General features: G+C 48.3%; 1 protein-coding gene across 3 annotated transcripts in view; it reads right to left on the bottom strand.

The window, feature by feature from the left end:
- The window catches only part of RBM20 (RNA binding motif protein 20), a 207,502-nt gene that overhangs the window by 37,399 nt on the left and 142,678 nt on the right, over positions 1 to 27,425 (bottom strand). For all 3 annotated transcript variants that reach the window (XM_066238595.1, XM_066238593.1, XM_066238594.1), the window contains exons 2-6: positions 18,403 to 19,489; positions 16,913 to 16,974; positions 13,911 to 14,002; positions 13,449 to 13,546; positions 536 to 679 (exon numbers count right to left, since the gene is read on the bottom strand). In XM_066238595.1, the coding sequence (XP_066094692.1) occupies positions 536 to 679; positions 13,449 to 13,546; positions 13,911 to 14,002; positions 16,913 to 16,974; positions 18,403 to 19,489 (1,483 nt within the window). The remainder of the gene's footprint in view (positions 1 to 535; positions 680 to 13,448; positions 13,547 to 13,910; positions 14,003 to 16,912; positions 16,975 to 18,402; positions 19,490 to 27,425) is intronic.

Here is a 27,425-nt window from a genome sequence, read left to right as displayed (position 1 = left end):
TCACTGCCAACAAAACCTCTGTGCTTTCCCAACAGAAGTCCAGCTGTGTGTTACCTCTTCATGTTAAGAACAGCTTCTTTTTGGCCCTGGCCAGTTGGCTCAGTGGATAGAGCATCAGCCTGGCATGTGGACATCACAGATTTGATCCCAGTCAGGGCACACATGAGAAGCAACCATCTACTTCTCTTCCCCATCCCCTCCCCATTCTGTTTCTTTTCCCCTCTCACAGCCAGTGGCTCAACTGGTTCAAGCATTGGTCCTAGGTGCTGAGGATAGGTTGTTTGGTCTGAGCATTGGCCTCAGGTGCTAAAAGTAGCTTGGCTGGCCCAAGCATCAGCCCCATGCATGGGGTGCTGGGTGGATCCCAGTCGGAGTGCATTCGGGAGCCTGTCTATCTACCTCCCCTCCTCTCACTTAAAAAAAAAAAAAGACTAGGTTCTTTTAAAAAATTATATATATAAATATGTATATATAGAGTACCAGGTGGATCACTACTACTGTGTGATCGTATCAGTGTGAAAGTGCTCAGACCTACCTGATTAGTAGACTTCATGAGGATGTAGTTGGTGACCTTTCCAAAGGGCAGCCCCAAGTTGATGACATCATTCTCAGTGCAGCTTCCTTCGGGAAGATTGCAGATATGCACCACACGGCCAGCTCCCGTTTTCCGCTGTGCAAACTAAGAGAGACAAAGAGAAGTGGCTGGTCTTCAAAAGGCATTTTCCTCCTGCCCCCTGTTCCAGTTGTTCCTAATGGCTAGCTTCCCCCAGATGACTGTAAAACTGTAGTTTACAAAATCAATGCAGAATTCATTCACAAACACATAAAAGCATCGATTTTTATGCCATCTCTTTGCACAAAAGATTCGTTACATTTTTTAAAATTTTATTTATTTATTTATTCATTTTAGAGAGGAGAGAGAGAAGGGGGGAGGAGCAGGAAGCATCAACTCCCATATGTGCCTTGACCAGGCAAGCCCAGGGTTTTGAACCGGTGACCTCAGCATTCCAGGTCGACACTTTATCCACTGCGCCACCGCAGGTCAGGCTCATTACATTTTTGATGAACAATAACACCAAGAGCTTTGAGAAAAGGGGCAGATGTTGCAGATGAGAGGTGACCTACAATATTTTGAAAATATACTTGAGCAATAATATATATTTGATATATATACTTGAGTTAATAAGACTTAAAACATCCATAGCCCATAATCCTTCCATCCCACTTTTGGAAATCCATCTTACAGAAAAACATCTATTAATATGTAAATACTTATGTATGTGGATAGTTATTGCAGGAATTTACAAAAAAATCTGGAAACAGCCTGGATGTCTAAAATAGGGGAATGGTTGAGTACATGGTGGTTTAAGCATACAATGGAAGACTACATAGCCATTAAAAGGAGGAGATAGATGAGCTGACAAGAAATAATGTTCGGCCATGGCTGGTGTGTTCAGCGGTAGAGCTTCAGCCTGGCGTGCAGAAGTCCCGGGTTCAATTCCAGTCAGAGCACACAAGAGAAGCAACCATCTGCTTCTCCATTCCTCCCCTTTTCTCTCCCCCTTCCCTCTCTTTTTCTCTCTTCCCCTCCTACAGCCATCTCTCAACTGGTTTGAGCAAATTGGTCCCAGACACTGAGGATGGCTCCATGGCCAAGCCGCAGGTGCTAAAAGAGCTGGGTTATCAAGCAATGGAGCAATGGCCCCAGATGGGCAGAGCATCGCCCCCTACTGGGCTTGCCAGGTGGACTCTGGTTCTGGGCGCATGCAGGAGTCTGTCTCTCTGCCTCCCGCCTCTCACTTAATTGAAAAAGAGAGAGAGAGAGAGAGAGAGAAAGAGACAGAGAAAAAGAAATAATGTTTAAGATAAATAAAAAAACAGGTTGCTGAGTAGCATGCCATTTTTGTGAAACAAAACAAAAAAATAAAAAATGTAAGCTAAAGAGATGGAAGAAGCAAGATTATAAAACTTTGATAATTACTGGAATTGGGGGAGTGGGGACGGGGATCCTTATACTAGTCTTGACTGTTCTGACTACTTGAAATTTTCCCCAATGAAAAGCATGGTAAAGGACATGAGCACAGAAGCCAAAGGTCGAGAGGGGGGATACATTGCAACTTGTCAACACTGGTCATCTTCAAAGAGCAGACGGGAAGGAAGGAGGGGAAGAGATATTTAACCTTCTTTTATATACCTCATATTGTCTGACTTATAATTTTTAAAAGTTCCAGTGAAGAAGAAAAGAAGCATAGATAGGATGTGTGGGACCCTGATACACAGAGACATTCACAGCCACAGTGGCTTAGGAATACGTCTTTCAAAATTTTGTTGGCCTTTGGAATTCTCTCTTCAAACACAAGCTTGCTCACCAGCTCAATATAGTGTATTTGACACATAAGAGGAGCGGCTCCAGACTAACTCCAGGGCCCAGCACCCTGCTGTCACAGTGCAGCTGGCAGTCCCAAAGGCACTGCTAAGGAACCAAGTTGGGAAGCCAAGACCTGGGCCTAATCAAGGCTCCAGGAAGAAGGAAGTGTCTGTTTGGTCTGTGCAAACCTTAATCAGCCTGAGCCTCCGGGAGGTTTGAGAATTAGTAACCATAAGCCAACCCAATACGCATGAGAAGGATACAATTTTCCAAACCCAAAACACGTTCTAATAGCATGGCCTACATTTGGATAATCACCATTTTCTACAATAAAGTGAACTTCGACATCTAATTACATTAAATGCGGCTGGCTTGCTAAGGTAACACAGCGGGAAAGTCTGAGGTCCCATGCCTAACAAGGGCTATTACTTGGGTAATTCTACCACAAAAAGCCCTCAGCTGTCCCATCTGGGCTGAGGACAATGAACGTCTGTAAGAATTTCCTTTTATGGTTCAGCCCTAAACTGGAGAAACCCAAGTGCCCTTTCAGATGTCCTGCCATGTCCAGAGGTCAGACACTTTCCCAATGGGGAATAAGACCCAGTGTGTGGCCCAGGTGGCCCCCAGGGCTCTCCAGGGATGACAGAAGCAGGGAGGGCAGTTAAGAGGCGCCTCTCATTAGGGTGAGTGGTCCACAAGCAGACACAGACCCAGCTGAGCTCTCAGGCAAAGCAAAGCGGCTGGTCCTCTGAGTTTATAGACGGAAGGGCTGAGCCTGGGCGCTCTGGCCTGCCGCCTCCTAGCAGGGCACGCTTCTGCCCTATGTGACTTCGCTGTGCTTCGCCACTGGGCTAATGTGTGCTTGGACAGCAGAGCAGATGTGCAGGGTGGTGCTGGGCCCACCCCCTCTCCAGTTGCCTAGTGATCGGGCACAAGGGCCAGAGCCTCTCTCATTGTTTCCTCCAGGCTGAAAAAGCAATTCGAGAGGCTTTCTAATTTTTTTTATTTGAGCGAGAGTGCAAGCAGAGCTGCTGCAGGTCGGCTGCACAGGCCTGGAAGAACAAACACCCTCCCAGCACCAGTCCCTGAACAGCGAGATGAGTTCCTGCTGCAGACCTGGTTAGAGAGGCCCGAACACGAATGGGTCATAATTAAGGTTTTCACTCAATTTTAAAAATGCATTCCACACACGCATTTTCCTCCCAAGATTTTAAATCAGAAATAGAAGTGGGATTTTATTGAGTCTTTCGTTGTCCTTTAAGGTGTCACCACCTGATAGTTAGTATTCTTTCAGTTAATTACATTCGTTTGGAGCTCCCCAACTGGCAAACTGCAAGTGATTCTAGGTATGCCAAGATATTGGCCGAGTACCTCCAGGGACCATGAGCAGCGTCTTCAGTTTAACCGGCGTTGTTTGGTTTATCATTTTCTAAGTACGCCATGGCATGAAAATCTTGAGACTCACGGAGTTAAGGGTTTGCTTTGTATTGTTCTGGCTTCAGGGCATGTGAAAACGCCATCCAGTCAGAAAATAAAAATGCATGTGTTACAGGCATCTCTTGTTTGATTGCGCTCCAAAGATAACTGCCTTTTTTACAAATCGAAGGCAAGACCTCCCTCCTGCAAAGTGATTACGACTCTCTGAAGGCTCAGATAATAGTTGTTAGCATTTTTTAGCAATCAAGTATTTTTAAATTAAAGTGTGCACATTTTTTTAGACGAAATGCTACAGCACACTTCAGACTACAGTATAGTGTAAAACATAAGTGCTGGGAAACAAAAAAAAAATTGTGTGGTTTGCTTTATTGTGGCGGTCTGCACCCGGACCCGCAAGCTCTCCAGGGTGCGCCTGCATATTCTTTGGCAATGATTTGATGTAGGAAGTTCAGTCTGCATTCTTTTCTGTCATCGGTCTAAAACATCTTTTTGTTAAACTCTATCAGGTTCAAAACCACACTGTATTTGGTTCATAAAAGCTGTAGAGTTATATATTTAAAATCACTTTATTCTTGAATGCTTTAGAGAAATGTGGCTATTAGTGGGCATGTGCCCTGTGGCAGAGCTGAATGAGCCAGAAAGCGAGGGAGGGAGGAAAGCGGGGAGGTAAGAGGAAGGAAGAATGCCATCTTTAGATGGCACATCTAGGGTAAAATTTGTTCACTGGGGACACAGACAACCTGGAGTGTCTCTGAGCAGGAAGAGGAAGCTGTAAACAAATTCCCAGCCTGGGTTCTCTAATAAGTCCTTTAGGGTCTTTAGGTAGTAATACCTCAAGGGAGGGACACTATTTTCGACATTTAAAAAAACCTGAGTTGAGGTCATACTTTAGTTTCTTGACTCTATCAGTATAACCCTGGTGAGCTCATAGGCTGATGAGCCAGTCTGACTGGGATGTCTGTGTTTTTGATTAATAAAAATGAGTAACTGGTTAATTATTCACTAATATGAGTACTTTGGCAGATACAGTACGTTTCCAAACATGGAATGCAGGATAGGATAGCGGCTGCTTGAGGTGAGAGTAAACAATTTGGAGGGTTTGGGCTGGGAAAAGCTCAGGCTTCCTGAGCCAGTGGAAAGCACCTCACCCTGGAAGACAGGGGCCCTGGATTCAAGCCCCTGCTGGGCCACTGACTGGCTACGTGATGACAGGGGCAAACTAGTTTTCCTTTCTGGACCTTAGTTTCCCAGTGTCTGGAATGAGGGCGGTCGCCTATACGTCTAACGTCCTTTCCAGATGTAAAACAGCCATGTTCATGTGGCTCTAAGTTCGAACCTCCCACTCCTTGCCAAGCTAAACCCGAAGATCCAGGATAATGATAACTTGCCCCAACTGTGTTAGGCATAAACAGGAAACCAGTGTCTTTTCCACCCTCGGTCGCAATGAGTGCAATGTCTGTCCTTCCTCCGTACGTGGTCATCTGTTTCAGAATAAGTACACTCACAAGCATGTTCATCTTTCAGACATGCCTGTCTGAGCTGGTGGTGGTTTCATTCTTATAGGGCTGAAGACAAGCTTCCAGCAAGCACCTTCTGATGAGCTCTGCTGTGCCCTGAATGGCTCTATGTCCACGGGGCCTGCCACAGCTGAGATGATACACTGAGATGAACTAGGGAGACACGGGCCTGGTACCTCTTCAAGGACAGACACTCATCAAGCGTGTGCCTTAGTCTGCAGGTACCAGTGCCCAGAGCAGTGAATGAAGTGTCGGCTAGACCTACATCTGCTCCCCAGTGACTACCCTTGGGCAAGTTACTGAATTTCTCCAAGCCTGAGTTCGCTTGTCTATAAAACAGGGAAAACAAAAATTGATTCCAGGTGACTGTTTGGAAGACAAAAGTGCCACCATGTCTGTAAAGCGCGTTGGCGCAATGTCTGGCATCCAGCAGGCTCCTATAAATAAGTATTTGTCTCCTTTCCGTCAACAGTTAAAGCAGGGGTCTCAAACTCGCGGCCCGCGGGCCACATGCGGCCCGCCGAACAATTTTGTGCAGCCCACAGACTAATCCACAAAGTTCAAGAAAAGTGTTGCATAACAGTTGCCTTTTGTAGACCTAGTGCGGCCCGCCAAACGGCTGTGATCTTGCTCTGCGGCCCACATGCTGAGTTGAGTTTGAGACCCCTGAGTTAAAGGGTGTGCTATGGTGATACAGACTGGGGGGGGGGGGGAATTCACTACGATTATGTAAGAGAAAGTCTGTGTTCTTAGAAATCCCTACTGACGTAGTTAGGGGTGCAGAGATACAATGTCTCCAATAGTTCAAGAAAAAACAGGCACAGATGATTACGTAAATGGATGAAAGATAAACAGAGAGATGGGTGACTGGATGAATACATAGAGACGGATGAATGGATGGATGGATTGACAGAGAGACAGACAAGAGATGACCAAACTGACAACAGAGATGCACAGAGAGGCAGAACAACACACAGAGAGAATGATAAACCAGCCAAATGTAAGGAGTAGTGAATCTGAGTACAAGGTATACGGATGGTTCTGAAACCTTTCTTGCAACTTTTCAGTAATTATGAATTATATTAAAATTAAGTGTCACCAAAAATATGTTTTCAAAGCTGTGGGTTGGGCAGGAGTAGATGCGTTTAGAGAAAATAGTAAGACCTCGCCAACTTGGTGTTTTGGTGTGAGGTGTTGCTGGGCCCCATTAACCTCCCACCTGCAGCTCTGCCTGCTGAGCTTCCTGGAGGCACCCATGTGACAGGTGCATTTGAAACTTTCCAGGCCAAGGTCAAATCTCTAAGAGAGCAAAGGTGTTGAGGGTTGTAACCAAAGCCCTAATTACTCCCTTGAAGTCGTTCTTTCCCAGCCGGCTGGCACTCACCTGGAGTGCCCCCCATGCGATCAGGGGCCTGGGCTGTCCATTTTCATACGCTGGGGTCACTTATTTAAAACCAGATGCTGTTTCTGATTGTTCATGTGGCTGGGTCCCAGCCCTCTCAACTCACCCACAAATTCTTTTTTTTTCACCCACAAATTCTGTATAAATTGGTGGAAACATTAAAGAAGCAGACAGATATGTGTAGGAAGGCTGAGTGAGACCTTTTTCTGGTGCAGGTGGGAACAGGCTTTGCAGATGAGTTCAGAGAACAGGCCCAGTTCAAATAACTCACTAAGCCGCAATAAAAATGTGGTTTAGGGCAACAGGCCTGTGGGGTGAGAGAAGTCTCTCTAAGTGCTTGTGAGGGCTACACATTTAAGTTTGATCTTTTTTTTTTTTTTTTTTTTTTAACAGAGACAGAGAGAGAGTCAGAGTGAAGGATAGACAGGGACAGAAAGACAGGAACAGAGAGATGAGAAGCATCAATCATTAGTTTTTCGTCCAACACCTTAGTTGTTCATTGATTGCTTTCCCATATGTGCCTTGACCGTGGGCCTTCAGCAGACCGAGTAACCCCTTGCTTGAGCCAGCGACCCTGGGTCCAAGCTGGTGAATTTTTGCTCAAACCAGATGAGCCCATGCTCAAGCTGGCGACCTCGGGGTCTTGAACCTGGGTCTTCTGCATCCCAGTCTGACGCTCTATCCACTGTGCCACCGCCTGGTCAGGCAAGTTTGATCTTCAATAAACAATTTCTGCGCTCCAGAGAGATCTCCTTTGGGAGTGACCTAATTTACACCTGGCGCTTGTTCTGTGGACCTCTGTTGGTTTTGTGCTAAAGACATGTGAGGAAAGACACAGGGCAAATGTTTATTCCTTGTGGTGTTGATTTTGAACATAGTGTACAGACAGCAAAATGGGTGTGAGTTCCATAGCTATGGCTCTTGGAGGATAAACAACAGATATCTTTATTAACACTTTCAAATACTTTATAAAACATACTACCTTTGACCTAGAGCAAATCTACTTTTATTGGTGCCAGACTTGCCTATGGGTCTTAGAGTGGTCAACATGTAAACTTTAGAGTCATGAAATTTTAAAACTGGCAGGTCATCTGGTCCACACCTATCACAGTGTATGTGGACAGTGATGCCTAGAAGAAGTAAGGAACTTAATCTGTGGGCAATGAAGTAGCAGTAGGTTTATGATTACAACTCAGGTCTCACTGTAAAATCGATCAGTCACAGACTTAATATATTAATAGTAAATGCATACAATAGATAATGTTATACATAAGACAAGGTTTTGTGTTCAGATGCACAAAGATGTCTAGAAAGCAATAATAATATGTACTGTGAGCTTATGTCAAGTGAAAAAAAACACCAAGTTGTACAACAGATTATATGGTGTTATCTTATTTTTGCAAAAATATGTACTTTGAGTAATTATACATGTACATGTACACTAGCTAGAAACACATAATTGGAGTAAAAGACATCTACCTTCAGTTTTCTCGGCTAGGTTAGATTTTCTATTTATTACATTTCTGTTACTGTTTGAAGTTTTTACACTATGTTTGTACTGCTTTTGCAACAAGAAGACGTAATTAAGATTTGTAAAAGGAACCCTGGCTGGGTTGTTCAGAGGATAGAGTGTCATTCTGGTGCGCCGAGGTCGCGGGTTCAATCCCCAGTTGGGGCACATGTGAGAAGCAACCAACGTGTGCACAACTAAATGGTACAACTAAGTGGAGCAGGGAGTTGATGCTTCTCTCTCTCCCCCTCCTATCCCCCCCCTTCCTCTCTCTCTCTCTCTCTCAAATCAATAAAAAATTTTTTTTTAAAAATTAAGAGTTGTAAAAGAAAAAGAAAACCCCACTTGGTCTCCTGTTTCCTGGCTCTTTGCTCTCTTTGAAAATGCACAAGTTGGCTCCCACCAAGGGGACAGAAGCCATGACAGAGCTGGACTGGTCAGGGGTGGGTATCATTTGTCACATCAGTCAGTGCCCTCTGGAACCCAGGTGATCACAGTGCCCCGAACCACGGGCCCAGAAGGCCGGAGTGGGCGAAAAGATGCTCCAGAACCAGCAGGTGATCTGCGGGGTAACCTGTGATATAAACCTCCGGCCTCCCACCAAATTTATGTTTCCCATGCGTCCATGTCCTTATTTATATATATAAGCTTTCTGGTGTGTGGGGTCCTGGTGAGAAAGAAACCATAAAAACAGTGCGGATCGTCCCAGGCCAGGGAGGCCCATCTGCGGAGCTGGCACTAAATAATCCCCAAGGTGGCTGTGAGAACTTCCAGGCGGTCTCATGGGGACAGCCAGCAGGCGAAGTCCATCTCGGGCAGGTGCAAGAAAACTATTTACAGCCTCAGAGGCCCCGCAGGCGTTCAGGAAACCCGATTACTCTATTTACGACGACTCCGGCAGCCAGAGACTGTGTGCCGCTCTGTCAAATGGCAGACGCTCTGGTGGAAGTGAATGCGCCCTCCCAGTACCCTGGGAGGGAGGGGAGGAGGGGCTGGGGACAGACCTGAGTCTCCTCCTCCCCATCTCTACCGACAATAAATATGGAAAGGAAAGGCGGCACTCCCCAAGAGCTGAAACAAGTGTGAATTTAGCAGCCAAGCCTGAGTTTGGTGTTGGCGGTAGATGGGGGCTTGCGATCGGTTTACACCGTGTGGCACTTCAGAGCCCTTCTCCGGGCCCATTCCCAGGTCCCTGTCACTGTGTCCTGCTTAAAGACAGGGAGCTTGAAAAGCAAACAAACAAACAAAAGAGACAGGGAGCTTGAGAAGCAGGGGCCGCTCTTTGCTGCAGGAACAATAATGAGACCACAACGGCAGAGTCCCCTGCTGGTCTTCCACAACACGTGTTTCTGAGATGTATGTAAGGGGGATGGGATGGAGGAAGCCCTCGCCCAGGATGGGCAAAGGCTTCTGGAGGGAAGCCAGCCCATCAACGCTTTCATGGCTCTCATGGGGGCTGCAGCGGGATAATGGAGGAATTTCAATCGCTCGTTAAATATGTCTTTTCTGTTTGAATTTTCACAAGACAAGAACACATTTTGTAAGCAGAATAAAACAGTAGAATATGCACAAGGAGCTCACTGGGCAAAGCGCCCTTTGCTAGCAGAGTAATCACTTCTGATATATCTGCTTATCCTTGGATATCAGTGTTTGTAGGCAAAATAAAAAAAATCAGTCATTTCTCTGTGGGACGCCCCTGCTCCTTACAGGAGCCTGGTAAATTATCTCTGAGCAGCGGATTCACTGGCTCTTCATGTCTCAGGCTGTCTTCAAACGTCACTAGTTTTGTATTTCAGGTTTTACAAAAGAGAGACACACTACATTCAATTCCATTTGCCAGGCACGGCAGACAAGAGTACCGGAAGCCCACAGCAGGATGTGGCCATCCGGCCACTGGTGAGGACACCGGCTGGGCAGGTTCTGTCCTTGTCTCCCAGAGATCCTTGGGAAGGCTCATGTGACCAACAAGACATCACAGAGCATATGATGATAAAGCCAGTCAAATAAGACCTCTCTCCCTCCACTGGGTCTGTAGAAAATGCCGTCAAAAGTCCGAGTTCATCCTGGGAGATGTTGTCATGGTGACAAGGAATTCGGGTGCTGGGTCTGACCGGCCTCTGCACCTTGCTCCTCCTCCGAAGGCTGGCCAAGGCCTGGGAGGGACCTGCACCCCCCAGGGAGCCGCAGATCCTGCTAACAGCTTGTGGGGGGGAGTGGGGGGGAGCGGAGGGAGCTTACCACAGAGACAATCACAGCAAGGAAGAGAGCTCAGAAACCCGCAGAGAGGGGCAGCAGGGCTTAGAGGTTAAAAGTGAGGCCTCTAGAGCCTGGCCTCCTGGGTTCAAATCCCGATGCCCCCATTTGTTTACCAGCTGTGTGACCTGAGGCCAGGCACTCAGTGTTTCTGCACCTCGGTTTCCCCACCTCACAGGGTTATCTGGAGGATTAAATGAGTTAATACATACAGAAATGCTAAGAATGCATTAAGCACTATATGAATGTCCTGACCTGTGATGGTGGAGTAGATAGAGCATTGACCTGGAATGCTGAGGTTGCCAGTCTGAGGCCTGGGGCTTGCCCAGGGCTTGCCCGGTCAAGGCACATATGAGAAGCAATCAATGAACAACTAAAGTGAAGCAACTATGACTTGATTTGTCTTGCCCTCTCTCTCGTCCTCTCTCCTTCTCTCTAAAAATCAGTCAACAAGATCTTTTTTTTTTTCATTCAGTGAGAGGAGGGGAGGCAGAGAGACAGACTCCTGCATGTGCTCCGACAAGGATCCATCCAGCAAACCCACTGGGGGCAATGTTCTACCCATCTGGGGCATTGCTCAGCAACCAAGCTCTTCTTAGCACCTGAGGCGGAGACCTTGGAGCCACCCTCAGCACCGTGGCTGTGGGAGGGGAAGAGAGAGAGAGAGAGAAGCAAGAGGGGGAGGGATGGAGAAGTAGATGGGTGCTTCTCCTGTGTGCCCTGACTGGGAATTGAACACAGGCCCATTCATCCACATGCCAGGCCGATGCTCTACCACTGAGCTAACTGGCCAGGGCCAACAAAGTCTTAGAAAAAAAAAAGCAGTATATGAATGTCCACTATCGTTATCACTATGTCCTGCAGTGTCTGGGGCTCTCCATGTCCTTCTTGCAGGCCTCTGTCGCAGAAAGCAAAATGTTTCTTGTGTGTTGCTTCTCCTCAGACTCAGGCCAGATGACCTTCCTGTCTCGAGGCATTTGGAGGAAATTATACCCATGAATGATCACGTGTCAACAGATTGCTCATGTCTGCCCTGAACGTAAGTAAAGGGAGCCTCCCAACAGCTCTTGGGGTGGCAGGTATGGTTAGAGAAATTACGGAAGCACAAGGAACAATGAGACTTGCCCAAAGTCACGCTGAGAGCAGACAGAGCTGGCCTGAGAAAGGGCAGGTCTCTCCAGGGCAGATTAAAAGGATCTGTTAGTCAGCAACAGCCACTGTTACTTCTTACGCACTACCCAGTTTACAAATCATCGTCACCCACGGGGTCTCATTTGATCTTCACTAGGGCAGGACAACTCTGGTCTACCCCAAGCCTCTCTCCCACTGTCCAGCTCTGACCACTGATTTGGCAGACTGTGCTCAGATGGCCACAAACAATGTTCTAAGATTTGAGGCATAATCAAAACAATCAATCACACAGGCCAGCTGAACACCCAGCCCTTTAGTTTACCTTCAAAGGTCATTATTAAAGCAGTATTGTCCCCCTACGGAAGCGGAAATGGAGCCTTAGGTCATATAGCTGGTAGGCGTCAGAACTAGAACGTGAACTTCTGACTCCACAACCACAGGAGAGGGCCTCTGGTTCACGGGTCAGTTCCAGAGGATGGGGCAGAGGCACTGCCCATCTGCTTCCCAATCCAGCCTCCCCATCTGGGTCCCAGGGTCCTTCCCCTCAGTGCCAGGGTCTCAGAACGGGCTGTGGGTATAGAGATGCCTCCATGGTCCACAGTATGGGGAAACAGGCTCTGGGGCCAGGGCTGTGCTAAAGATGCCAGCACCCTCACTGGGACACAAGGTCACATAGTCAAAAACAAATGACAGAGCTCACTTGAACCCAGACATTCTGCTCTCCAGAGACTGACCCAAAGTTGCCACTGACCAGCTGTGGCTCTGAGCATGCAGAAAGGGAGACCACAAAATTCTCTTTCTCCAAAACCTGGGTTTGCAGCCGGAGGCTCTCTCTGAAAGCACCTCTCCCATTAAATATCTCAAAACAAATAGGAATCTTACTTCCTGTCTCGAACCTCCTCGCCTCCCTCCTCCCTTACCCCCCAGGGCCTAAAACCAACACTGCTCAGCTTGCCCTTTGAAAGTTCTGCAGGGATGCGGGGCAGAGCACCTGGAGGGGACAACACATGGAGGGGACAGCACGTGCAGGCCTGCTGTCAGGAGCTTCTCTCTGCTCACTCATTGCATGCTGCACAGAAGAGGCTGCAGCTGTTCACATCCTGAATGGAAAAAAAGACTGGCACAGGCAAAACACACAGCCACACGCCCTCTAGCAAACGCACTTTGTTTTACAGTCAGCTCTGCTCCTCCGCCCCCTTCCCTGTGTTCCCAGGGAACGGAAAGTCAGATAGCTCCTGGGGACAAGGCTATAGCAGTGGGAAAGCAAAAGAGAGAGAAAGGGTGTGATCATCGGTAGAAAAGGAAGGGTGAGCTTTAGAGCTCGGGGGACTGAAGAGCATGTTGCAGAGAGAGAGCTCTGCAAACACAACCAGACACAAAGTACTATGCCGAGCAGCGATCTCCCCAAGGGGCCAGCGAACACCGCGAGTGCAAGGTCACTGCTCTCAGACACAGCACTGCTTCATGTTTCGGAAGTCCCCGCTCACAGGGAACGGTCCGCGACAATAAAGTAGCAACGTCTTACAAAACACACACGCACAAACGCAGACTTCTGTTTCTTCCCCTACACCAGTGCTGAATGCTAGAAAGTCTATGAGTGATTTCAATTTTAAAACTTTATGTCAGTGTTTTGATCTGTGGGATTTGTCAACACTCGCTCGACTGCATGACACAAGCCTCGACCTCTGTCCAGTGTCATGTGTGCCCACACTGCACAAAGCCACAGCAAGCCCAGCTTCTTCCCAGCTCCTCTGTGCTGCACAGCCAGGCACAGCAGGTGATACAAACACCTCAGTGATGACAACATGGACAAAACGCTTCTGTACTCACGGTTGTCCCGGGGGAAGCCGGAGGAAAGGCAGGATTTGACTGCGTAAATGACCTTGCCGGAATGGTGGCATAGGCTGTTCCAAGGTTGGAGGCATAATCTAAATGAGAAATCGCACAGCACTGGGTGAGGACCTAGTTATTTACCTTCAATGGTCACTTCTAAGACATAAGTGGGAAGAGAAAAATGAAAATCCCCTCTGAACATATTGATAAGTAATTGTTCTGCTTACTTCTTGGGGCATGTTGATAAGCAGTAAAACTTTATGTCTAAAATATGTCAGAAAATGTTGAAGAGCCCAGAGAGCAGGTCCCCTGCACTTCAGTATCCTGGGATCTGTTTCCTCTCTAGATGTGTAAGAAGGGCACAGCAGGGACGTCTGGTCATTAAAGATAGGAGGTCCTAGCCTTCAGGAAGCTGACTTCTGGGTCCCGCTGCTGACCTGCAGGCCCTTCCTTACTCACCTTCGTTCCCAGCAGGGTTATAAACGGCTGTGCTGTTGGGAGAGGCACACAGAGTTCCCTCCGCCGAACCGAGTAAACACCGGACACCCGCGCTGGAGAGGGGTGAAAATGGGGAACCAGTTACTCAGTGAGTTAAATAAAGAATTACCGTATGACTCAGAAATTCCACTCCTAGGAATAGACTCAAAATAGTTTAAAATAGATGTTCAAACAAAAACGTATACACAAATGTTCACAAGCGGCACTAGTCACAATAGCCCAAAGATAGAAACACTCCAGAAGAAGCAAATCTACAGATATAGAAGGCAGATTCGTTGTAAGGGTTGGGGGAAGGGGAGTGAGGAGTGACTGCTGAGTGGCTCTGGGGTTTCCCCTGGGGGCAATGAAAATGTTGGGGGAATGAACTAGATAGTGGCAATGTTTGCACAACCTTGTGAATGTGCTAAATACCACTGAATTGTATCCTTTACATGAATTTTACCACAAGAAAAAAAACAAACGGGGAGCCAGAGAAGACCTTTTTAAAATAATTGTTAAAATACACATAACATGGCCCTGGCTGGGCAGCTCAGTGGATTATAGCGTCATCTCCTATATGGCAAGGTTGTGGGTTTGATCCCCACTTGGGGCATGTATAAGAAGCAACCAATCAGCCTGACCAGGAGGTGGCACAATGGGTAGAGCGGCAGCCAACACTGAGGACCCAGGTTTGAAACCCCAGGGTCGCTGGCTTGAGCAAGGGGTCACTGGCTCATCAGATGAGCTCCCTGATCAAGGCACATATGAAAAAGCAATCAATGAACAACTAACGTGCCACAGCTATAAGCTGATGCTTCTCATCTCTCTCCCTTCTTATCTGTCTGTCCTTGTCTGTCCCTCTCTCTTGCTAAAAAAAGAATCAACCAATGAGTGAATGGATGGGTGGAACAACAATTCAATGTTTCTCTCTTTATCTCCCTTCCTCTCTAAAATAAATTTTTTTTTAAAATTTAATACACATAACATAAAATTTACCCACTTAACCATTTTTAAGCGTACAATTCAGTGGCAGTAAGCACAGTCACCGAGTTCTGCAACCATCGCCACCATCCATCTCCAGAACTCTTTCCATCTTACAGAACTGAAACTCTCTGCCCATTAAACAACCACTCCTCACCGCCCCCAGACCCCGGCAACCACCATTCTGCTTTCTGCCTCCAAGAATCGGGTTACACTAGGGACTTCCTACAAGTGGAATCACATAGTTTTTGTCCTTTCGTATCTGACTTACTTTACTGAACATAATGTCCTCAAGGTTCACCCATGTTGTAGCATGTGTCAGAAATGCCTGCCTTTTTAATGCTGAATAATATTCTGCTGTATGCGCAGGCCACATTTTGTTTACCTATTCATCTGTGGGGACATCTGGGCTGCTTCCACCTTCTGGGCTATTGTGAATAAGAAAGGGAGGCCTTTTGAATGTGCTCACTTCAATACACTTAACCCTATCCTCTGTCCTACAGCCCAGGGCCAGACATCCTCTTCTCTGCGGAGTCTGGAGCCCCTCCTCACTAGTCTCTGGGTGTCTGCCTTTGTCTTTCACCCTCTGTTCTCAGCCTGGGTACCACGGCCTGTTCAATGGAGCTAGAGCGCATGACTCCTTGCTCAGCCCACCAACGCTCCAGTTACAATCAAAGCGCAAAACCAAAGCCCTTACAACAAGGCCAAGGGCTCAGACTCTGGGCTCTGGCCCCTTCCTGGGTCCTCACCCAGCATCCTGTTCTGGTCACACTGATGCTGCCTGAGCATCCCAGGGCCATACCGGGGCCTTGAAACGCTGTTTCCTTTACCGGGAGTGCATGTCCCCCAGATAGCCATGAGCTTCTTCTACCCTCTTTTGAGGTGCCTGTCCTCAGCAAAAGTCCCTTCCCATTTAAAATGCAAGGACCATAAACATGGGGGTGCATTTCTTTTTTTCAGTCGGTGATATGGTGTTCTTGGGGTATATTCCTATATAAGTGGAATAGCTGGGTCAAAGGGCAGTTCCATTTCCGATTTTTTGAGGAATCTCCATACTGTTTTCCACAGTGGCTGCACCAGTCTGCATTCCCACCAGCAGTGCAGGAGGGTTCCCTTTTCTCCACATCCTCGCCAGCACTTATTCTGTGTTGTTTTGTTGATGAGCGCCATCCTGACTGGTGTGAGGTGATATCTCATTGTGGTTTTAATTTGCATTTCTCTAATGATTAGTGATGTTGAACATTTTTTTCATCTGTCTATTGGCCATCTGTATGCCCATGTTTATGGCAGCATTGCTCACAATAGCGAAGATCTGGAAACAGCCCAAGTGTCCATCAGTAGACGAGTGGATTAAAAGCTGTGGTACATATATACAATGGAATACTATGGGGCTATGAAAAAGAAGAAAATGTTACCTTTTGCAACAATATGGAGGGACCTGGAAACTATTATGTTGAGTGAAATAAGCCAGGCAGAGAAAGAAAAATATCATATGACCTCACTCATTTCAGGAATCCAAGGAACAATGTGAACTGAGGAACGGAATTGAGACAGAGGAGGGATCAAAGGGACCAGAGGAAAAGAGGACAGAGGGAAAGGGGATGATAGGGGAGAGGGCACTGTAGGGAGGGGGGCAAGGGAGATGCATTCGGGGTGACCCTAGAATCTATGTAAACACAACTAATTAAATAAAAATAAATATTAAAAAAAATAAAAAATAAAATGCAAGGACCAGACACACACACACATACACACACACACTCTCTCTCTTCCCTGCCCTGCCCTGCTATTGCTCTCTACTTAGCATTTAACACCAGGAACACTACAGAATTCACTGTTTTGTTTATCATTTGACCCCCACCCCCATTAAGTGTAAGCTCCTTGAGGACGGGGACTTCGCCTGTGTTTTTCTCTACTGTCTCCCCAGCACCTACCATGAAGCATGGTGCTCGTCAAATACCTGTTGGGCACATACAACAAACATTCTCCTGAACGGCACTTACTTTTCAGAGAAGATCAGGCATTTCTGAGCATGTAACTTCCCTTTCACGTGCAGCTCCCAGTCCTAGGCCAGAAGGAGACAGAAATGACGGGAGCAGAACTGAGTCCATGGGGAGGCAGAGGGACCCGCGCAGGTTTCCCCGGCCAGGCAGGGAGCTCAGCGCACCCAGAGGCTGCAGACGCTCTCCTCCCCTCCTCCTCTCCCTCCCCTGTTCCTGACCGGCTCCTGCTCTCCATCCATACCTCCCTCCACTGGCACTGCCTATACAGCCCTTGCCCATCTCGGACAGGAGCTCAAACACAAACCTGATTCCCTCTTCCCCTCTCAGTGGACTCATGGTCCCACCACACCTCCAACCTGCTTCCATATCCAGGTGGGAGACTCGGGCAGGTGCACTCGCAGGGAGCTGCGAAGCCTCAGGAAAGGCTTAGGAGGGACAAAGTCCTCCTTCACCTCTCAGGTCAGCCAGCCTCCTCCAGAGACTGGAGGTAAGGGGTGTCTCCCACCTGAGGGACAGGACACACTTCTACCATGGGACCCAAGCAGAGAAGAATGACACGACATAATGTAGTGTGACTCCTATCAAGTAGGGATCGTTATGAAATGCAGTGGGGAGGAGAGGCAGAAGGCAGTATAGCTTATGAGGCACAGACTCTGGGAAAGCCAGACCCACATTCAAACGTCTCCATTCTGCCACTTACTAGCTATGGGGCCCCGGACAATTAATTTCATCTCTTTGGGTCTCTGTTTTCCCATCTGTAAAGTGAGAATGAGAATAGAATCCGCTTTGGAGAGTTAATGCTGACACACAGAAAAGGTTTAATACATAAATATGTTAGTTGTTACAATTATTATTGCTTTGAAATAGTTCGCTGCACCATCAATACATTTAGGGGGGTGGAATTTATACTATAATGGGCCTTTGTTTGCTGGGGCTGAAGCATTTGATAACCACTGGGAAATGTCAGGAGATTCTAGCTCCATTTCTCTGACGTACATGCTGAGGCCCTCTATGGTAATTTACCTAGGTCCCGCCTGAAAATATTTCTCTTGACTCTAAACCAAAATTCTGCTCACTTTCCCCCTCCCCTTTCAAACTCAGTAGAATATATGCACTCCAGGAAGAGTGCCTTTTACGGGCGCCTCAGAGGAGAAGCTTCATCAAGGAGGCGGAGAGTCTAATAGTCCCCAGTCCTTTCTCTGTAACCCAGGCAGGGTCGCTGATCCCCCCCTGCCCGCAGCTCAGCTCCAGACACGGGGAAGAATTTCTAATGTGCCTTAAAGCAAGGAACCGGCCCTAATACATTTCTAAAATTCCTTTTGTTTCTAATACCTATAATTTTAATTAAGGGTACAGATGGCAACATTTTGATAGCTAATCCCAAATGGGCCAGTTTCTCGCCCATAAACAGTGAGAGCTGGGTGGTGGGTGGTGGTGGTGAGCCCACCCAGGTTTCAGCAGTGGCGCCCAGATGATCTTGGATGACTCACCTTTAAATCAAATACCTTCTTGTCACAGATGCTACAGATGTGTGGCAGGTGGAGGGGGGCCACCCCATGAAAGTCATTCAGCTCGTGAGCCTGCAGCGGCCGCACAGACAGCACTGCCTGCTCCTCCTTGCCCCGCCGCCGGGCTCCGCTGAAGCCCTGTTTGCTGTTGTTTAGCCGACCCCCAAAGGAAGGAGGGGTCCTGTCTGGGGTGGGCTCCTCGGGGTCGTACAGCTCGTAGGGCTGGCTGGGGGTTGGAGGCCACAGGCTGGGGCTGGCTGTGAGGTCAGGCTTGCTCTGGCCTGAGAATCCATGGGGACTCTCCCATTGGCTGTTTGGACCCTGCAGCAGCGCGCCCACCTCGCCTTTCAGGCCCCCCGCAGGCTCAGCTGCAAACCCGCCTGCCACGTGTGGCCCTTGGGAGTTGGTTCCGTAGAAGTCTTTGGGAAAGGCAGCTTGTCCGTCTTGCCCTGACTGGCTGTAGTGTCCTTCATAGCTCACACTGCCCGAGGTGGAGGCTGAGGCTGGCAGGAAGAGGGGCTGGCCGTCAGGTTCAGAGCCATAGACCTGGCCGGAGGGGGCTTTGCCATACTCATAGAAGCCTGCTGCCGTGGGACCCGCTCCGGTCTTGCCGATGCCCAAGAGGACAGCCGGCTGGGCAGGGGTCTGAGGCATGACACTGCTGAAGGGGTGCATCACCACGGCACTGGGGGGCTGGCTGGGAAGGCTCACAGAGGGTCCTGGGCCTCGTGTCTGGCCGGGGGGCGAGAAGGCAATTGTAGTAGAGGGAAAGCGGGCACTGGGCACGCTCGCAGCATGCTGGGGCACTCCCGTGTGGCTGTGGGGGGCGCTGATCACGGACGGGTGCCTCAGCTGGTTGAAGAGCGGCTGGGACATGGCCACTTTGGAGAGGACCTGGTTCAGGACCGTGGCGGCTGCAGTGTTGTTGGTGACAGCTGACTGTGCCAACTTCAGCCGGTGGAGGGTAAGCTGGGCTTGCAGTTGAGCCAGTTGGAGACTGGCAGGCGAAGGAAGCAGAGGGGTCGGGTTACTGACCGAGAACGGGTTCTTGTCCAGGAGCTTGGCGGCACTGCAGGAAGACAGAGGTCGAGAGGCACAGTTGGTTTTCACCCAGGAGGCCAGGGGGCTCTTTCTGTGCTTACTCGTGGTCCCCCTCCCATGTAAACAAGACCTCCCACAGAGCCTCACATATCTGTGTCTGCAAAAACCTGTGTTCACACAGACGCATCCATTAAAAATAAAACTCTAATACAAAAGTTATTATGACAGAATGTTCCACCTCACCAGTAATCAAAGAGATACAAGCCAACACTATTAGAAGCAAATATTTGCCTAGGAAAGCATCACATTAAAATAATAATAATAATAAAAAAATAGCACTCAGTGCTGGTGTGAGACAAAGTGGGAGGGACACATGTCAATGACTGTCTTAAACTCACACAACTTTGTTAAAAGGTAGCCACGGAATATGCGCTTCAATAGCCATATACTTTAACCCAGTAACTCAAGTCTATAAATCTACCTTAAGAAAGTGAGCTGACATTCAGACAAAATTTGACGCCCAAAATGTTTAAGAGTACTTTATTACTTAAGAGTCCATAGTTGAAAATTATAAATATCTGACAACAGGGAGGGGAGGTTTAAACTGAGTAAATTGTGATTATAGCTACAGAACAGAATATTAAGTAGACATTCAGTACTTCTGTATGCAAGTATGTAAGTATTAAGACATTCATAAATGTACCTGACACTGAGCTTAAGACAGAAAACATTCCAACGAGCAAAATGTCCCCATCCACCCCTGACCGCTATCATTGCTGATGGTAAGCACTGTCTTGAATTTGGTAAGGTCACTACTTATACCCTCCCCCCAAAAGTCAGTGGCATGAGAAAATCCATATACTCTGACGCTCAGTGAAAAAGCAGGCTTCAAAACTGCAGGCAGAATGAATTGTATTTGCACCAAACACATGTCATCCGGTCCTTAGTTCACTTCCAAAAGCAGCAAGAACCATGCTCCCTTGAGTCCATTCTCAAACCCAACCAGCACAAAGACTAACCGGACATTTACAAGAGAAGAATCTGAATTTGAGGCCATAGGCAGTGGTGGGCGTGCACAGAATATTACAACAGGGGTGCTCTGTCTGAACATGTGTCTTCCACATGACCTCTGCTGGTTGGTTATGGCGTTTCCTGGACCAAAAATCAAGATGTATAAGGGGACAGACTTTTCCAGGAAGTCGGGGATATGTGGTTCCTGCAGTCAGAGCTCTCTTGTAAGATGGTATTTCTTGGGTCTCAAACACCCCTTATGGGTGGAACTGGGAAATGTATTTGGGATGTTGATGAGCAGGAATTCCCAGGACATCTGAATGGGAAGAATGAAGCTGTGCATTTGAAAGCGGGATGACCATGGACTACCCAGGCTATACATTCAGAAGTGCAGAATAGAGGCCCTGGCTGGTTGGCTCAGTGGTAGAGCATCAGCCTGGCATGCAGGAGTCCTGGGTTCGATTCCCAGCCAGGACACACAGGAGAAGCGCCCATCTGCTTCTCCACCCCTCCCCCTCTCCCTCCTCTCTGTCTCTCTCTTCCCCTCCCGCAGCCGAGGCTCCATTGGAGCAAAATTGGCCCGGGTGCTGAGGATGGCTCTGTGGCCTCTGCCTCAGGCACTAGAATGGCCCTGGTTGCAACAAAGCAACGCCCCAGATGGGCGGAGCATTGCCCCCTGGTGGGCATGCCGGTTGGATCTGTCTGACTGCCTCCCCGTTTCCAACTTCAGAGAAATACAAAAAAAAAGAAAAGAAAAGAAAAGAAAAGAAAAGAAAAGAAAAGAAAAGAAAAGAAAAGAAAAGGCAGAATAGAAACTGCAGAGCTGGAACACTTTAGACAAGGTGTCCACGTTCCCGGTTCTGCACAGTAAATGTCTGACGAAGATGAAACAAAGGAGAGAGGTTGGGCAGGGCACAGCTCAGGAAAAAGGGAAACGTGGAAAGTGTGTGGCACATCAGATCTCTCCGCTTTGGAGACACTGGGAGGGAAGCAAGCCTCTGCTTGGCTCGGCACTTCGCATTGGTCTGAGAGAATGGCGGGAGGCAGGGGGCGGTGTGGAGGTCGTGAGGAAGAAGGGGAACAGAGAGAGTCTCACGTCGACTGGGACGCTACTGCATGACCCACGCTTAGTTAGCCTGCATGATCTCCTGTGATCTCTCCATCAGTCCTATGGGGTAGGAAACGTTCACCTCAACGATGCAGGGCCAGAACCTACAGCTCAGAGAGGTGAGGTGACCTCCTTACAAAGACTCGCAGTTAGTGAATACAGACGTGGGATTCAAACGCCAGCAAGGCTTTGAGAAGCCAGGCGGCTGTGGAGAAGCATCAGTTTCTCAGCCCTCTTGGGGCAGGTCTCATGGGCTGCCCCCCTGTCCTTTTGGAAGTGCGTTCTCAGAACATCAGGCACACCCACGTTCAAATGCAAGAACAAAACACATTTCAGAGCCAGATGAAAATGACTTTGGGTTTCTATGTCCCCATCCTGTGAGAAACCAAGAACTTGCTGTAAGTCATTATAGAGATACTGCCGTCACCCAGCCAGCAGCCCTGCTGTGCTCCCAGGGCAGAATGCACCGGCTGCACTGGAAGATATTGGGGGGCTGGGGGTTCTCAGTTAAAGGTGGTTGCAGACCTTTTCTCCTCTTAGTCGTGCTGGTTGCACCAGAGCCTTGGTGGCCCCAGTGAGGCCCAGGCACAACTCATGACGGAGGTGCTAATTATCTACGTAGGTGAGAATATGAAAGGAAGAGGAGGATGGTCAAGAGTCTGATGATAGATTTCTGCTTGTGTAGTATTTAGCTGAGCTTTAGACAAGCAATTAAGCTTAACACAAAACCCTGCCCACACGGAGCCAACCCTTCCTCCCAGGTTTGTCCTCAACACAGCCTGTCCTTGCTAACAAGGCGATAATGAGGTGCCAACTTGGTTTCTATGACCAGAGTAAGAAGAGGTTGGTTTTGTTTTTCCAGGAGAAGTCAGCTGTATTTTCTAAAACTGTGTTCAGGGCTGGAGGGAGCTCTTGCAGGAGGTTCTCCTGCAGCTCGGAAAGGACCCGGGAGAAAGAGCTGCCTTTCCACCCAGGAAAGCAGCCCCGCTGGGGGATTGGAGGTCAGCCGTGGGACGCACGTGCTGCCCTGAGGACAGCCCAGGTCACACCGTCCCCGTTCGGTCCAGCAGAAAGTAAGACCATTTTCTTTCAACTTCTGCTTTGCCTAGCAAATTCTTATTGTTTCCAGCTTTAATCGATCTTGAGTAGAAGTGATTTCTTATGACTCATCCGAACTAGATACCTCTTTTGAATTGAGAACCCTTAGGTAAAGAGAAAGACCCACCATCCTAACTTTTAAACATCCTAGCATTTTTAGCTCACAAATTAATCACCTAAAATTCAGGTGCTGTAGGAAACATATTATTAACCAAAAATTGGTACATATAATCTGACACCCGAGGGGCTAAAAGTGATGTCATCCTCATGTCCCCCTGCTACCTTGGTTCCTCACTGTTACATCACTTGGCACATCCTGCTTTATGTTAAAAATAATTGTTTATGTGCCTTTCTCCCGCCCCCCCCCCCAGACATAAAGCTCCACGAGGGAAAGGAGCATGTCTGGGAGACTGTGATTTCCCCAGCATGCCTCTGTGCACTTGGCGGACACTCAGTAACCGTCATGAACAGAATAAGCGGGAAGATAATGGGTATGGCTCATCAGAACCTGGTGGCTTTCAGGAGATGTGGGCACCTCTTTTGAGAGTATACATTTCTACGAATAAAGGCCCTCCTACAATTCAAAAAGGAGAATCTAAATATACAGGGGGTCCTTGGGTTACAATAGTCTCGAAATACAACGTTTCGAGTTTACAAGGCTCACTCCCATAAAAACTTTAAAAAATTGAGACACGAGCCCTGGCCGGTTGGCTCAGCGGTAGAGCGTTGGCCTAGCGTGCAGAGGACCCGGGTTCAATTCCCGGCCAGGGCACACAGGAGAAGCGCCCATTTGCTTCTCCACCCCTCCGCCGCGCTTTCCTCTCTGTCTCTCTCTTCCCCTCCCGCAGCCAAGGCTCCATTGGAGCAAAGATGGCCTGGGTGCTGGGGATGGCTCTGTGGCCTCTGCCTCAGGCACTAGAGTGGCTCTGTTCGCAACATGGCGACGCCCAGGATGGGCAGAGCATCGCCTCCTGGTGGGCAGAGCGTCGCCCCTGGTGGGCGTGCTGGGTGGATCCCAGTCGGGCGCATGCGGGAGTCTGTCTGACTGTCTCTCCCTGTTTCCAGCTTCAGAAAAATGAAAAAAGAAAAAAAAAAATTGAGACACGAGTGTTTTGGCTCACGCCATTAGTGTCATACCTACTATGTGGACGAACTAGTTTGGCTGCACGTAGTGGAAGAATATGCAGTAATGAGGCAGATGAGTGAGGGAGTTGGCGTCCCCAAGTACGCTTACCTGCGCCATTTTGGACTGTTAAAAGCGCAAGTGTTCTGTTTGTGTTAGGCTAGGGTGTGTTTCGATTTACACCAAAATTCAGGCTATGTCACTGTCAATAGGACTGTGTGTCGTAACCCAAGGACCCCCTGTACCCAGAAAGCAAATGGGTTTTGCTGTTGTACACAGCTTAGACTGCAATCAGCTACAGAGTCAACCACCAAGGGGATGGTCTATGATTCCCCCATTCCAAAGCAGGAGTTTCAATATACCCTCCTCCTTGTCCAAGTTAAGGTTTTGAAATTGATGGATAATCCCTGTGGTAGGCTGAATAATGGCTCCCAAAGATATCTACATCCTAATCCCCATGACCTGTACAATGTAGCCTTGCACGGTAGAAGGAACTTTGCAGAGGCGATTAAGTTAGGAGCATGAAATGGAGAGATTATCCTGGATTAGCTGGGTGGGTCTGATGCAATCACAAAGGTCCTTATAAAATGTAGGCAGGAGGATGGGAGTCAGAGAGAGATACCAGGATGGAAGCAGAGGTCAGTGAGGAGAGAAGATGCCACATTGACTTTGAAGCTGGAGGAAGGGGCCATGAGCCAAGGAGTGCAGGAGGCCTTCAACAGTGGGAAAAGGTCAGGAAACGCATTTTCCTTAGAGCCTCCAGGGGAAACCAGCCCTGGTAACACCTTGATTTTGGCCCAGTGAGATAGATTTGGTACTTCTGACTTCCAGAACAGTAAGGTAAGCAGTTTGTACTGCTGCCAGCCACTACATCTGTGGTAATATGTTACAGAAGCAAACAGCAAACTAATACAATCCACCAAGAAAATTATATGTAAAAGAGGCTTCCGCTCCGAGGGGACACTGGTGGACCTTGTCAGTATGAACTGATGTTCCCAGAGATCCTGGACAGCAGAGATCCATCTGACCAGGTGTCTGAAGACCCTCTAGGAACTCAAGCAGGAGCCAGGAAAACCCAGAGGTCTCTTCCTCTTCAAAGTCAACTTTCTTACCCCGCTGGAGCAATGGCAACCTACGAAAGCTGGGGAAAGCTGGGAATTGCAGATCCTTAGGGATTAACTCTTCCAGCCCCCTCATTAACAAAGAGACAAAGTGGCCGTAAAACCCTAGTGAGAGCCTGACCAGGCAGTGGCAGAGTGGATAGAGTGTCACACTGGGACGCAGAGGACCCAGATTTAAACTCTGAGGTCGCCGGCTTGAGCGCAGGCTCACCTAGTTTGAGCTAGGCTCACCAGCTTGAGCCCAAGGTCGCTGGCTCGAGCAAGGGGTCACTCAGTCTGCTGTAGCCCCCTGGTCAAGGCACATATGAGAAATCATTGAACAATTAAGGTGCTGCAATGAAGAATTGATGCTTCTCATCTCTCTCCCTTCTTGTCTGTTCCTATCTGTTCCTCGGTCTCTCTCTCTTTCTCTCTCACACACAAAAAAAAACAAAAACAAAACAAAAAATAAAAAAATCTTAATGAGAACTCAGACCATTCAAACCAACTTTTAACCCTGGAACAAACAGCCCTCACTAAGCCCCAGAACTATCTCTAGTTCAGTGGTCCCCAACCTTTTTTGGGCCACGGACCAGTTTAATGTCAGAAAATATTTTCATGGACCGGCCTTTAGGGTGGGATGGATAAATGTATCATGTAACAGAGGGAATCTGGTCATTTTTAAAAAATAAAACATCGTTCAGACTTAAATATAAATAAAACAGAAATAATGTAAGTTATTTATTCTTTCTCTTGTGGACCGGTACCAGTCTGCGGCCCGGGGGTTGAGGACCACTGATCTGGTTCATCACTATCATCTCTACCCGTATTTATCTGTGGTCCTCCCCTCTGTTGAAAGAAATACCGAATAACTTCACAAGGCAAAACACTTCTGGCACAAGGGAGATGCAAAGATGCAGTCCCTTTGGACACCTGTAAGGTCCAGAGGCCACAGTAGGGATGCCTCTGTGTCTGGGGAACAGTTCTATACACTTGCTACATCTTCACTTTTCCTAAACTTGTGCAGTGGCTCGGTGTGCAGTCATAGAGTCAGACCTCGACAGGAGGAGACTGGCACACAGGTAGAGAAGCTACCACACAACCACAGAAAAAGACTCACAGAAAAAAACACATCACAGCCGCTCAGATTCATCCAGGCCCCCACAGGGCTCCCTCTCCCCAGGGCTGATGTTTCCTTTCTAAGCCATTATGGTTACAAAGAATTCACGTTGCATAATTGCATTAAAATCTTTGGTTCACTGCTCACTTAGAAAGATTTTTTAAAATTAAAACTGCATTTCTCTCAATAGTTTAAAAAATAAAATATAACATAAAGGAGAAATAGTTGCTTCTTTAATGCCAGGAGATTTAGGAGATCCAGATGAAAACTGTTTCAAATAGTTTAACCCCTCAGGGCCTAAAGGATGTGCAACATATTGTATCCACCAGGAGAGCGCAACAGCTGTCCCCACTTGACAATGCTCATTATTTGTCCCAAACTCTTCCACGTTTTTTTTTTTGTTTTTTTTTTTTTGCATTTTTCTGAAGCTGGAAACAGGGAGAGACAGTCAGACAGACTCCCGCATGCGCCCGACCGGGATCCACCCGGCACGCCCACCATGGGGCGACGCTCTGCCCACCAGGGGGCGACGCTCTGCCCACCAGGGGGCGATGCTCTGCCCATCCTGGGCGTCGCCATGTTGCGACCAGAGCCACTCTAGTGCCTGAGGCAGAGGCCACAGAGCCATCCCCAGCGCCCGGGCCATCTTTGCTCCAATGGAGCCTTGGCTGCAGGAGGGGAAGAGAGAGACAGAGAGGAAGGCGCGGCGGAGGTGTGGAGAAGCAAATGTGCGCTTCTCCTGTGTGCCCTGGCCGGGAATCGAACCCGGGTCCTCTGCACGCTAGGCCGACGCTCTACCGATGAGCCAACCGGCCAGGGCCCTCTTCCACGTTTTATTCCGAGTCCCAAGCAGGATGCAGTGATGGATTACTCCTGGGGCACAAGGAGGAGGCACCGTCATTTCTCGGTTTGAGTCAGGGTGCTGGAAATTCAGCACGATTTTTGTGATGTGATCCATCCTGTTCTGAAAGGCAGCAAGAACGCCCCAGACACAGACAGGGGCTGGGGACCTCCACTCGGCACGGACGCCATCAAAGGGGCCAACGGGTGTTCATGCATTTGCCCATTCAGCCCACACGGGCTGAGCATCTATTATGTGCTGGGCAAAGTTGCTAGGTGGTGGGGACACAGAGATGGAAAAGAAACATCTTCTCAAGAGAAGACAGGCCAACTCAGAGAGCGCTGACTATTTCTTAGGAGTAATCACAAAACAGTAAGGCACAGGAGGAAGTGGTTCAAGCCTCAGCTGTTTCAGAAAAATGTAACAAATGAAACAAAAGGACAGAGAGAACTCTGAACAAAGACACGCAAACGTTCTAGGCTAATTCATCCATCTACAGACGCAAAGGTGATCGGCTGTTAGTGAGAGGCAGCTTGTAGGGTGAAAGGGTGGTCTGAGGCCTG

This window comes from Saccopteryx bilineata, chromosome 7, assembly GCF_036850765.1.
Source record: "Saccopteryx bilineata isolate mSacBil1 chromosome 7, mSacBil1_pri_phased_curated, whole genome shotgun sequence".
NCBI lineage: Eukaryota > Metazoa > Chordata > Mammalia > Chiroptera > Emballonuridae > Saccopteryx > Saccopteryx bilineata.
Note: the sequence above shows the minus strand (reverse complement) of the source record. Positions and strands in the feature narration are given on the sequence as shown.